The 11,390-nt window shown below is 41.6% G+C and overlaps 1 protein-coding gene across 1 annotated transcript; it reads left to right on the forward strand.

Annotated features, from left to right (window-relative positions):
- The first annotated feature begins 6,092 nt into the window (after positions 1–6,092).
- pck1 (phosphoenolpyruvate carboxykinase 1 (soluble)) lies at positions 6,093–10,296 on the forward strand. Its single transcript, XM_036531337.1, has 10 exons — positions 6,093–6,185; positions 6,552–6,842; positions 6,990–7,174; positions 7,358–7,561; positions 7,861–8,048; positions 8,193–8,355; positions 8,483–8,707; positions 8,827–8,958; positions 9,108–9,203; positions 9,445–10,296. The coding sequence occupies exons 2-10, from the start codon at positions 6,619–6,621 to the stop codon at positions 9,897–9,899; spliced, it is 1,872 nt and encodes a 623-aa protein (XP_036387230.1). The 5' UTR covers positions 6,093–6,185; positions 6,552–6,618; the 3' UTR covers positions 9,900–10,296.
- Positions 10,297–11,390: the final 1,094 nt, after the last annotated feature.

Here is an 11,390-nt window from a genome sequence, read left to right on the forward strand (position 1 = left end):
GTTAGTGCTGATTTTTGCTGGGTAACGAGCTAACTATCTAATAATAAAGTATTTAGCTAGTTAGCTCAATGGTCTTGAGTCACAGGGTGGTGCTGGAGTACAATAAACTTCTAGACGCATTTCGAAGTAATGGTAGGTAGCTGCAGCGTTGACATGCTCATCCCGAACCGTTTTTGATTGCAGTTAACTGGCTAATACAAACACATTTCCGCTGACATTGGATGTACATTGTACAAAAGTAGTTAACTAGGCAATTCAAAGAGATTCTCTCCATTCTCTTGTGTTTGTCTGTCTCTTTCCCCACTTTCATTATAGCCTCTTGTAAATTGTGTTTTAATGGTAGATTACTTTCTGGAATATCATTGAGTTACTAATATATTATCAGTGCACGTGCGATGGGAAAATATTGCACCGCATGGTCCCAGGCGACAATAATGCTATGCCCCTGTATTCCAAGAATCGTTAGCAGACAGACATCTGCCTGCCACATTCTTTGATCTTGCGGGATACTTTAACACACTACGGCTGCACAAACACCCTAAGTTCAAGTCAGATAGATTTTATAACTGCAAAAACACTTCCATTGCAAACCAGCCACGTTTCGTAAACAGCGTAATCAACACGAAGCATAGTTAATTTTTAATGCAGCTGACATATTAATGACGAACCACTTTACACAATATGTTTTTTCACCTGTTCACTGATATGTCAATAACACGTCACATTCTTTTACCTTATTCAGCGATATATCTCATCAACAACAACCTTCATTTGACCAATTGGAACACTGTCATTTAACTAATTTTTAAATATGTGTGGGGTTTTTGCACCTCCACCTTGAGTCTTGGAAATTAGATTCTGTGTATCGTTAATAAGTATACCGTATTTAGTTTTTAATTTCTTGTCCAATCACAAAAAAGGTTAAGCACAACAAAGTTTTAAAGGAATAATAAGATACACGATGTCTACGATGATGTACGGAAACTATTCGTTAATCCAGCAGTCAAGTCATAATTCTTGTTCATCTTAAGTCGGAAGGATAAAGATCAGGTTGTTCATTCAATGGTACAGAGATAAAAATCATATAGTCACTCTATGTTTTTTGAATAAAATAAGCAATTTTCTTCAAATGACATGAAAACCCTGATAAAGATTATTTTATACAAAATCAAGGTGTTGGTATGAAACACTAACCTAAACCTATTGTTAGTGATCACTGCATTTTCAACTCAATGTCCTAATGCTGAAGTGTCATGTCAGTAGTGGCACAACAATAACAACAAAAATGGACATGAATTAAAAATAGGGTTAGCTGGATATGAAACATAATGTATACCATTACATTTTTACAGAAGACCCCAAAAGTGTCATCTGAAACAAGACCTGTACAGTACAGGAGCTGTCTACAACCTCAGAGAGTAACCTTCAATGGTATAACAAAATATGACAGAGCACTCCTCATGGTACAACAAAACCGAAGAGTTTTCATACTATCTTCAAATTATGTAACCCTTCTAAAAGAGCAGAGACCCTTAAACTAAAGGGGTATTCATGTGAACTTTGTTCATATGCTACCGTGTACATCATTAACCTCTCTGGCACAAAATGTGTTATTGCTCTGAAGGAAAGATGTTTTCATCAACAAAAAAAAAATCTAGGTAAATCTGCATGACCCCATTTTTTAATTTTTTTTTTACCTGGAGTAAGTCTTACTTTTCCTTATAGTAAAGATAATAAGTAGAAAACCTTATACGCATGATAGCTAACAGTAAGGGAAAAAAACTGGCTTCACATCTTGTAATTTTGCAAAATTATGCCTGGCTTGTCTAAAATAATTTTGTAATTATATCCTGAACTTTTTTATTCTTGCAGTTTATTCTTCAGCACATAAACATAATGAAATTTCAAGAGGTACTGTACTGAGATACACGAATGATTTCCTTCGGGTGTCTGCCAATGATATCCTGTCTAAGAGTCACGTAACAGCATGTTATCAGTTGTTATTGATCAGTAAGTCTTGGAATTGTATCATTGAGTTCAGCTTCATATTATCTGTTGTTTATGGACTCCGTGTGACTTAAGATTAAAGATTTTATGAATGAGTTCTTGCACGACGTCTTACTTTTAGAGTAGATTTCCACATACAAAGACACTCATCAGTGAACACTATTCATTATACCCGAAGGCATGAATAAATGTAAAATCGGCGGCAGGATCAGAAAATGTTTGCAGAAAATGAACGAATGGCAGTACAACAGTGAATACTACTACTAATACTACTACTAATATTAATTATTATAATAATAATTATAACAATAATTATAATAATAACAGTATTCCTTTGTATGGCACCTTTTGTACAATGAATTGCAGGCTAAAGTGCTCAGTCCATAAATCAGTCAATCAATCAATCAATACAGTCAATAGTCAGCCAGATTGTTCCAGAGCATGTAGGGACTCATTGGCCAACAGCTCGGAAAATTGTAATAAGGGAGTGAGTGTAACATCATAGAGAAAAGTGTAGTATTAAAGGTAAACCAAAAGAAACTGAGATGGATACATAACACCCTGTCGAATTTATGTTGTGTTTGTGCAGAGCAGAATCAAGGAATATTAAACAAACTACATTTAACCATTTTATGTTTCCTCTCTTACACTAAAAATAAAAACCGTTCTGCAAAGTGTGGGTTTCAACTGTATTGCTTGTCATTGCAAATTTCTGCGTGAGAAAAATTCACTCTTCAGGCAATAATGGCATAGAATTTATCAAGATCAAAAGAAACATAATTTTATATATACAGGGTACAGGTTACTGTTAGTTCCTTTAGAATTGTTTAGGTTAAATATTGTAGTAGTTGTATTTCAACTCAGGACACAGTGTAATAAATTTGAGATAAGAGTATAGATAGCTTTTGAAAGAACAGCTTGTTTTGAGGACCTCTATGCAGACACATACAACACAGTATGTATTCTCAAAAGGGAGTAAACAAGGAACTTATAACCTTTTGCTAGGGAAACAAACAATCTCACATTGAAAGTAGGAGGTGTAAAAACTACTACATCACTAATGCTACAGTCTTACATATATAAAACTGCAGTCTTACAATATAGTTTAATTAATTATTTGGTTAGACAAAGTGTACCAGTTCCTTCATTGATAAAATTTTGCTGTAAATTGCAATAAATTTTATTTTGATTGCAAGCAGCTGGTGTCTAAGACAGATCAGTTGGCAAAACAGAATCATTTCAGTGTTAACCTACACTGTGATTTAATCAAATGTAATTTTACTTTTGAAACTGCCTGTACATCACCAAACAATAGAACTTTAATTTCAGCATTTTTAAGGTATAACTACAGTATGTCAGTAAGTATCAGTGTGTTTCATTTTTAACAAAGGTGTAAGCTTGTAGAATATTGTGCTGGCCTTAATCAATATGAAAAAATTTGATTGTAGGAACAGAGTTGAAAGCAAGTCTATTTAATAAAATTATCACGAGGAAAACCAATTCATAAGTTACTGGAAAAATAAACAGGGGGCTCCTGAATAGCTCAGTAGTTAAGGTGCATGCCTTCAGTGCATGCTGAGGACTATGGCCTGGGTTCAGTGTCACCCGTGTTATCTGCCAACGATTAACAGGAGCCCACAGCGGCAGAGCTTGTTGACTTCCAGGGACTGCCAGGCATAAGGGTGCGTGAGTAGTTGGGTTGGCCAGGGTGCCCTTGCCTCACTGCCCCAAAGCACCCTGTATTTCACCAAGTACCTGCGGTTGCTTAAATGGCACCAACGGAGTAGAGCCTGTCCTCCAGTGAGCATCCACTGCTGTGTGGCATGCTGGGTAACTTGCTGCGAAGAATAGCCACTGCGTTCCACTCACCTCAGCTCTCTTGGGCAAATGCACAGGTTGTTGGCATGAGGCAAGCCTAGTATACAGTTGGTAATTCCAAATTACGGTTGCATAATGGGGAAAAAGCAAAAAATAAAAAAAAATAATAGTACATTTGTTTCGATATCAGAAGCATGAAGAACAGAAACAATTGTTAATGTTTTGTTATTTTGTTAATAACTGAAAAAACGAAGAAATAAATCCAGACAAATAATGACTGAATAATGAAACATGACCTGCTTTGCTCCACCTAACTGCTGACTACTGGAAATAGTGATGTTAATATGAAACTAGACTATCTGCCTGTCTTATGAAACAATTTAAGCATAGCCAATTACACAGAACTGATCACTTATAATAATCATCAATGCAAGCAATTCAGCTTTGATATAAGTAAAATGTCTATGCAACTTTCTCGCCTATTTGCTAATGGGGAACCTGAAAGAAAGAAAAATAAAGAGTGAATTCTGATGACTTCAAACACTGTCAGAATTGTTGTACTACACACACCGAGACACCTACACACACCTAGGCAAACTTTCTGATTTACATTGTGCAACCAGAGGCTGTCCCTGGGGAGTTTGTCCACCAGAGACCTGGCTTGCCCAGCTGGAGATACCTAGATCTGGGGCCCAACCCATTAGCACAGGGAAAGGCCTGCAAGCTTTAGACCAGTATGAAACAGGATTAAGTCCTGTTTGTCTCCTATGATCTGGGTGATGGTCTCTGTGCTATGATTGTTATTTGTATATTTCTTGTTTTTTATGCAAATGCACACACACACACACCAACATCTACTTTGTAATGATAATAAATGGGTATATGCTGCAGGCACATCAAAATGACCTCTGTTGTACAGTGACCCCAACCACAGAAAATAATAATAATGGTTTGCTGTCTCAGTTCTGAAAAATGATGCCTCATCAATGGATATTTGGAATTAGGGGACATGTATCCATGAATTCATTTCACTTAATAGTTGTTCTGATCAACTAGAAATCATCCAACAGGCTTCCTTGGCAGCTTTAAATAATTAAACATATAAGTGAAATTGTTATGCTCTGATGCATTCTCACTGTGTAGCCAATTCACTTTCTATTGTAAGTATAAATCTTTTTTATGTTGTTCTCTGAACTCTACTGAAATTCCAGCTGCATAATTTCATAATGTAAGCCAGCCTTAGATGGACAACTTCACTGTCAAATACAGAAGAAATAAGATAATCTATCACCACCACATTACACCCTATTTTTGATATTCCTCCAATAAAATGAAATATTGTAATGAGTTACCATGGCATAGAAGTAATTAATTCTGTAGACATGCAATCATTGCGTCAACTATAATCAATTCTATACAAACACACTGAAATGAACAGGACTCTGCATTACACTTGGCAATATCTGAGTCTAAAGCCAGCTACTACCATCACCAGTAACACAAGTCCCCTGTCAAACCCTCATGATAATTTTCTCCACAGGCTTTATGTAATTCTTGCCCTTTTACAGAGTTCTGTTGTCGTCATGTGCATCGTGTGAAGTGCTTTGCATTGGTTGTTAGGAGAGCAAATAGTATTGAGGGAACGGGTCTGTTTACTAGCAGGGGGTATCGTTCACTGATAAGAGAAACGTGTTGCAAACTCATTTGCCGTTTTGGCATGATGAAGGTGCATATATTGTAATATACAGGAGCACACTGTTTGTAATTAATGTACATTCCATGATATCAGCAGAGTGTAAAATGAGAGTGTACGGCAAAAAGGGTTCTTCCTGATACCGCCTTACACACCTGTGACGAGCCTCCGAGAATCAGACCAATCACGGCAAACACCCGGAGGACAGGACGTCACCCGATGATGCACCAGCAAAAAACTCTTGCATCATATGCAGTGCCGGTCAAAGTTTGCCTCCTGTTTGAACAACGCGGCGTAACAGTTTTGCGCATCTACCCTTTGGTGTTCTATCACTTATTTTTCCTCTTAAAGGAACAAGATGCTCAGTTTATAGATTAACCTAACTACGTGGTTCCCTAGGCTTAATGATTCACTGATGCATGCGTACATGTATGTTTTCCTGGAGGTTCAAGAGTATGTAGGTGCTGAGTTCATGCTAATTATAATCCAGTCAAACTGCCTTAGGCCCCTCCTCCCAAAGCTGTCAGCCTATAAAAAGAAGAGCTTTTCTCTACAAAGTGCAACTCAACAGCAAACCCTCAGAAAACATCCACCAAAGGACCTCAGCAACCAAGCACAGAGGCTGATGAAGCTGATGAGGCTCAGCTAGCTGAAAAGAAGGAAAAAGGTGATATGATTAATTTAAATGCCATTGACACATTGTATTAATGCTTTGTAGTGTGTTTCCATAAATTTAGCATAAAATACATTTTTATTCAGTCTGTTATTAAGTATGAAAGTTAAATTTGGTCATCTATTTTATTATTTCTAATTCACTGGATTTATTGAGTTTCAGAAATAATGGATCTAACACAACTCAGCTGGTTGTTTTATTAATGTGATATTATCACAGGGTTTATACTTTAATATTGAAGTTTTTCTATCTTTTTTGAGCAAAGAATAAGAATAGTCTTATTATTATTATTTTGAAATTATGCAGTTTAGTGTAAAATTTCTTTTAAAAATCTAATAACCTCCACCCCTTCTCTTTCAGACCAGAATCCTGCGAGTCTCAGTGTGTCATTTCTCCAGCTCAGTAACCCACCCAACCCGACAGAGCCATGCCACCCCAGCTGCCCTCCCAGAACCAGGCCAGCCCCCATGTGGTGCACGGGGACCTGGCGTCCCTTAGCCCGGTCTTGCGGGAGTTCATCGAGAGCAGCATGTCCCTGTGTCAGCCTGATGCTCTGCACATCTGCGACGGCTCGGAGGAGGAGAACTCCGCCATCCTGGCACAGCTGGAGGAGCAAGGAATGATCAAGAGGCTGCCAAAATACGAGAACTGGTATGCGGGCCCATACACCACTCGTTATATTCCAGATACCTTAGGAATCTACAGGTTGAGTTGATGCAGTAGTTGGCTGGGTAGGAGGACGGAGATACGGAGGCAGGAGTTCTGATGCGGTGTCCTTGTCCATTTTTTTTTTCTCAGCTGGCTGGCACGCACAGACCCGGGTGATGTGGCTCGGGTGGAGAGCAAGACAGTGATTGTGACCCAGGATCAGAGGGACACCATTCCCTCCCCCCGCGGCAGCAGCGTCAGCCAGCTGGGCCGCTGGATGTCACAGGAAGAGTTTGACAAGGCCATGAACCAGCGCTTCCCGGGCTGCATGAAAGGTACACTGGGGTACACTTTAGTGGAATTTAATCGAGGAAAGGTCTTGGGGGGGGGGCAGGGCACTGAAACCAGAAATACCCAGTTACACTGACAGAGAGAAATATCAGCAATATCACCACGACAACCATCCTCACGCGATAACACCGATAAAGCGATCCACTCTATTTGTTTCTCCTCTCCAGGGCGCACCATGTATGTGATCCCCTACAGCATGGGCCCTGTGGGTTCCCCGCTGTCCAAGATCGGTGTGGAGCTGACGGACTCCCCTTACGTGGTGGCCAGCATGCGGGTGATGACGCGCATGGGCAAGGCTGTCCTGGAAGCCCTGGGGAACGGGGACTTCGTGCGCTGCCTGCACTCAGTGGGCTGTCCCCTGCCGCTCAAAAGTAAGTTGGCACTAGAGTACCAGCATGAAGTCTCTGTATAAAATCTGGAAAGCTACGGGGAATTGCCTACAGTGATTCAACAGTAATAATATATTATAATATACAAATTTTTCAGTGCATTGATTTAGGAGTAATGCTTTTTAATGAAACATCCGATCAAGTAAATTAAATATTGTTTTGGCTATGAGGGGGTTAGGGAATGATTCATTAGAAATGTTGAAAACTGAAAGCAAAATCATCTCATGTTACTTACCTTTGCATAAGATGCAAGTCTGACTTGTCTTTTCCTGCTCTCCCAGAGCCATTAGTGAATAACTGGCCCTGCAACCCTGAGCTCACGCTGGTGGCCCACATACCTGACCGCAGGCAGATCGTGTCTTTTGGCAGTGGCTATGGAGGGAACTCATTGCTGGGAAAGAAGTGTTTTGCACTCCGAATTGCCTCTCGCATTGCAAAGGAGGAGGGCTGGTTGGCTGAGCACATGCTGGTAAGCATGTAGGAGGGAGACAGTTGTATTATATCAAATGCAGTTACAAGGAAAAGGGCTGGGACTATCACCAGGATGATGTAGGCCGTGCTCGGTCTCAGTGACAGCTTGTGGCTGACAGATTGTTTTTTTTTTTTGGTTCAGATCCTGGGCATCACGAGCCCTGAGGGCCAGAAGAAGTACATTGCTGCTGCTTTCCCCAGTGCCTGTGGAAAAACAAACCTTGCCATGCTGTGCCCAGCTTTGCCGGGCTGGAAGGTTGAGTGTGTTGGGGATGACATCGCTTGGATGAAGTTTGACGAAGAAGGTGAGTGCTCTCCTGGCTGTTTCTGTGGTTCAATTTGGTATAATTCATCACTGAGATCTTCATGTACAACATCAGGTACTGTTCCAACCAAAACCACATGTACCAAATCTGTCCTTCTGCCTCACAGGCAACCTGAGGGCCATCAACCCAGAGAATGGATTCTTTGGTGTTGCCCCTGGAACCTCTGCTAAGACCAACCCCAACGCCATGGCCACCATCTGCAAGAACACCATCTTCACCAACGTGGCTGAGACCAGTGATGGCGGTGTGTACTGGGAGGGCATGGACCAGAAACTTCCCGAGGGGGTGACCTTAACCTCCTGGAAGAACAAGCCCTGGACACCTGAGGATGGTAGGATATCGCTGACTGTAGTTCACACTGTTCAGCCAGAGTACGTTCTTGAAGATACTGTCCACTGGTAACTCAGAATGTGTGTATTAACCTGCCCTCCTGTGTCTGCATTTTCTCAGGTGAGCCATGCGCGCACCCCAACTCCCGCTTCTGCACCCCCGCCAGCCAGTGTCCCATCATTGACCCCCAGTGGGAGTCACCGGAGGGTGTCCCCATTGAGGCTATTATCTTCGGGGGCCGCAGGCCACAAGGTGAGTGACAGAAGCAGATGAAGTTAACCACCGCCACATTGCACCCTATGAAGTTCTGCCTTGGTGAATGAGCATAGGGCATTGACTGAAATGGTTTCCTAACACAGTCTCCTCCCCGCCCCCCCCCCCCCCCCCTTCCTCTGTGACAGGTGTGCCTCTGGTGTATGAAGCATTCAACTGGCAGCACGGTGTGTTTGTTGGTGCCGCAATGAGGTCAGAAGCCACAGCTGCTGCAGAGCACAAAGGTGAGCTAAGCCTCCTGATATCACCTGCTACTGGCAAAAATAGTCAGACTGCACTGACTGCACTGACATAAGCGAATCTATTGACAACTACATGTTAGCCACCCCTCACTTAACAGAATCAATCAAAGCCACTGAAAATGTATAAAACTGCTTTTATCCTGCAAGGAGCTTTGTTAGCAGTTTTCTAGATAAGTAGCTCTATACATTAGCAATTGTTTTTCTTTGCTCTCTCACCCGTTAGGCAAGGTGATCATGCACGACCCCTTTGCCATGCGGCCCTTCTTCGGCTACAATTTCGGCCGCTACCTGGCGCACTGGCTCAGCATGGAGCAGAGACCCCGTGCCAAGCTGCCGAAGATCTTCCACGTCAACTGGTTCCGCAAGAGTCAGTCCGGAGGGTTCCTGTGGCCTGGCTTTGGGGAGAACATCCGCGTGCTGGAGTGGATCTTCCGCCGGCTGGACGGGGAGGCCGAGGCCGTCTCCTCCGTGGTGGGGTACCTGCCTGCCGGGGGAGCACTCAATCTCAAGGGCCTGGACCAGGTGAACCTGGAGGAGCTGTTCGGGCTGTCCAGGGAGTTCTGGGAGCAGGAGGTGCAGGAGATCCGGGCGTACTTCCAGACGCAGGTGAACGATGACCTGCCCGTCGAGGTGGAGAGGCAGCTGGAGCTGCTGCAGCAGAGGGTACAGCAGCTGTGAGCAGACCACCGAAGCCAAGATCTCAGCTGTCCAGAGGCCAGAAAAAAAAAAAAGATAGCCTAGTTGCACCAATTGTGAACTTAAAATATTATATTTTACTGTTGTATTTGAAAGATAGTAATGCTGACAGGAAGGAAAATAGAATTACCATCTGAAGTCAATGCAAATTAAAATGAAATCTAAATTGATTTACCAACAGATAAGTCCACACCCTGCAACTTTACCCTGTCATTCACAAATCTGGAATGTACAGAAATAATGAAATGTCATCAATGGTATGTCTAGGAATGGTCTCAACTGATTGCTTGAGAGGGAGAAAAGGCAGTCTAAGGCGCTGCCTGGATGTTTAACGACATAACTTATTTCTACACACTTTTCTGTAGCATATATCATGTGTCTGTTAAGGGTGGAGGTTTCAAACAAATGAGAATGAACTGACTGAATGTTCAAGATACTGTTCAGGCACCACACAGCGGAAATGTGTGGGGCCTTTCTTACTATTGTATTTTATATAATGTTTAATTTATTTTTATATATTTCAACTGTTTGTTTTTGTTGATATTTTAATTTGTTCTCAATCCAAAGGAACAAAGGGCTGGAACATTATTAAATATTATTTTTAACACATTCGTGAGTTCTTGGTATTTATTTCTGCAATCCAAACATTTCTCAGGTAGGAGTGACTATAACGATGACGTCCACAATTCCTTGACCTCACCTCTCAACCTACCCTTATCATTACACATTCAAATCTGTTGCAGAATGGTTTGACGCTTAAGCAAAACGTGAAAAAATATTGATATCTTTGTGGGATTAAAAATGTAAAATAGGGAATCCCAACTGGCTCAGTTGGCAAAGCTTCCATTTGCGCACAGGCTGAGTTCAAATCCAGCTGTGTCATTTGTTGACAATGGCCAGGATCCCACTGGCAGAATAAATTGGCTTCATTCTGCCAGGAATAGCGGTGGGTAGGTCATTCGGGGCCTCCTTGTATCACTGCTGTCAGTCAACCTGCGAGTTTCCTCTGCCTACGAGTTGCTCAGATGACATAAGCAGAGTAGTCTCCATTCTCCAGTGAATGCCCACTCTCCTGTAGCACACTGCATCTTGCAAAATATAGTGTATAAGAGTGTTGGAGGATTATATCTGTCATGTCTCTGTGCTCCTTCGCGAGAGCAGAGGTTGTCATGATGAGACAAGGCTAGCATACAATTGACGATTCCAAAAACAGGGTTGCAGAAAGAGGAAAAAAAAAAAGAATTTAAATGTAAAATAAAAAATACTGATATACCAAACAGGGCAAAGTTACATTTTTTAATTATTAAAAGTTTTATTAAGGTTGCCAGGGTTACGGGAGAGAAATGTCTATTTCTGAGACAATGAAGCTGAACTCATGTGAAAGATGGTGGGTTTGCCCAGGGATTCCAGTCTCAGGTAAAGGTACAATAATGAATTGCTTGACACTGAGATGAGATGACACAGAGCCATATC

The sequence above is a fragment of the Megalops cyprinoides genome, chromosome 6, assembly GCF_013368585.1.
Source record: "Megalops cyprinoides isolate fMegCyp1 chromosome 6, fMegCyp1.pri, whole genome shotgun sequence".
NCBI classification, from domain to species: Eukaryota; Metazoa; Chordata; class Actinopteri; order Elopiformes; family Megalopidae; genus Megalops; species Megalops cyprinoides.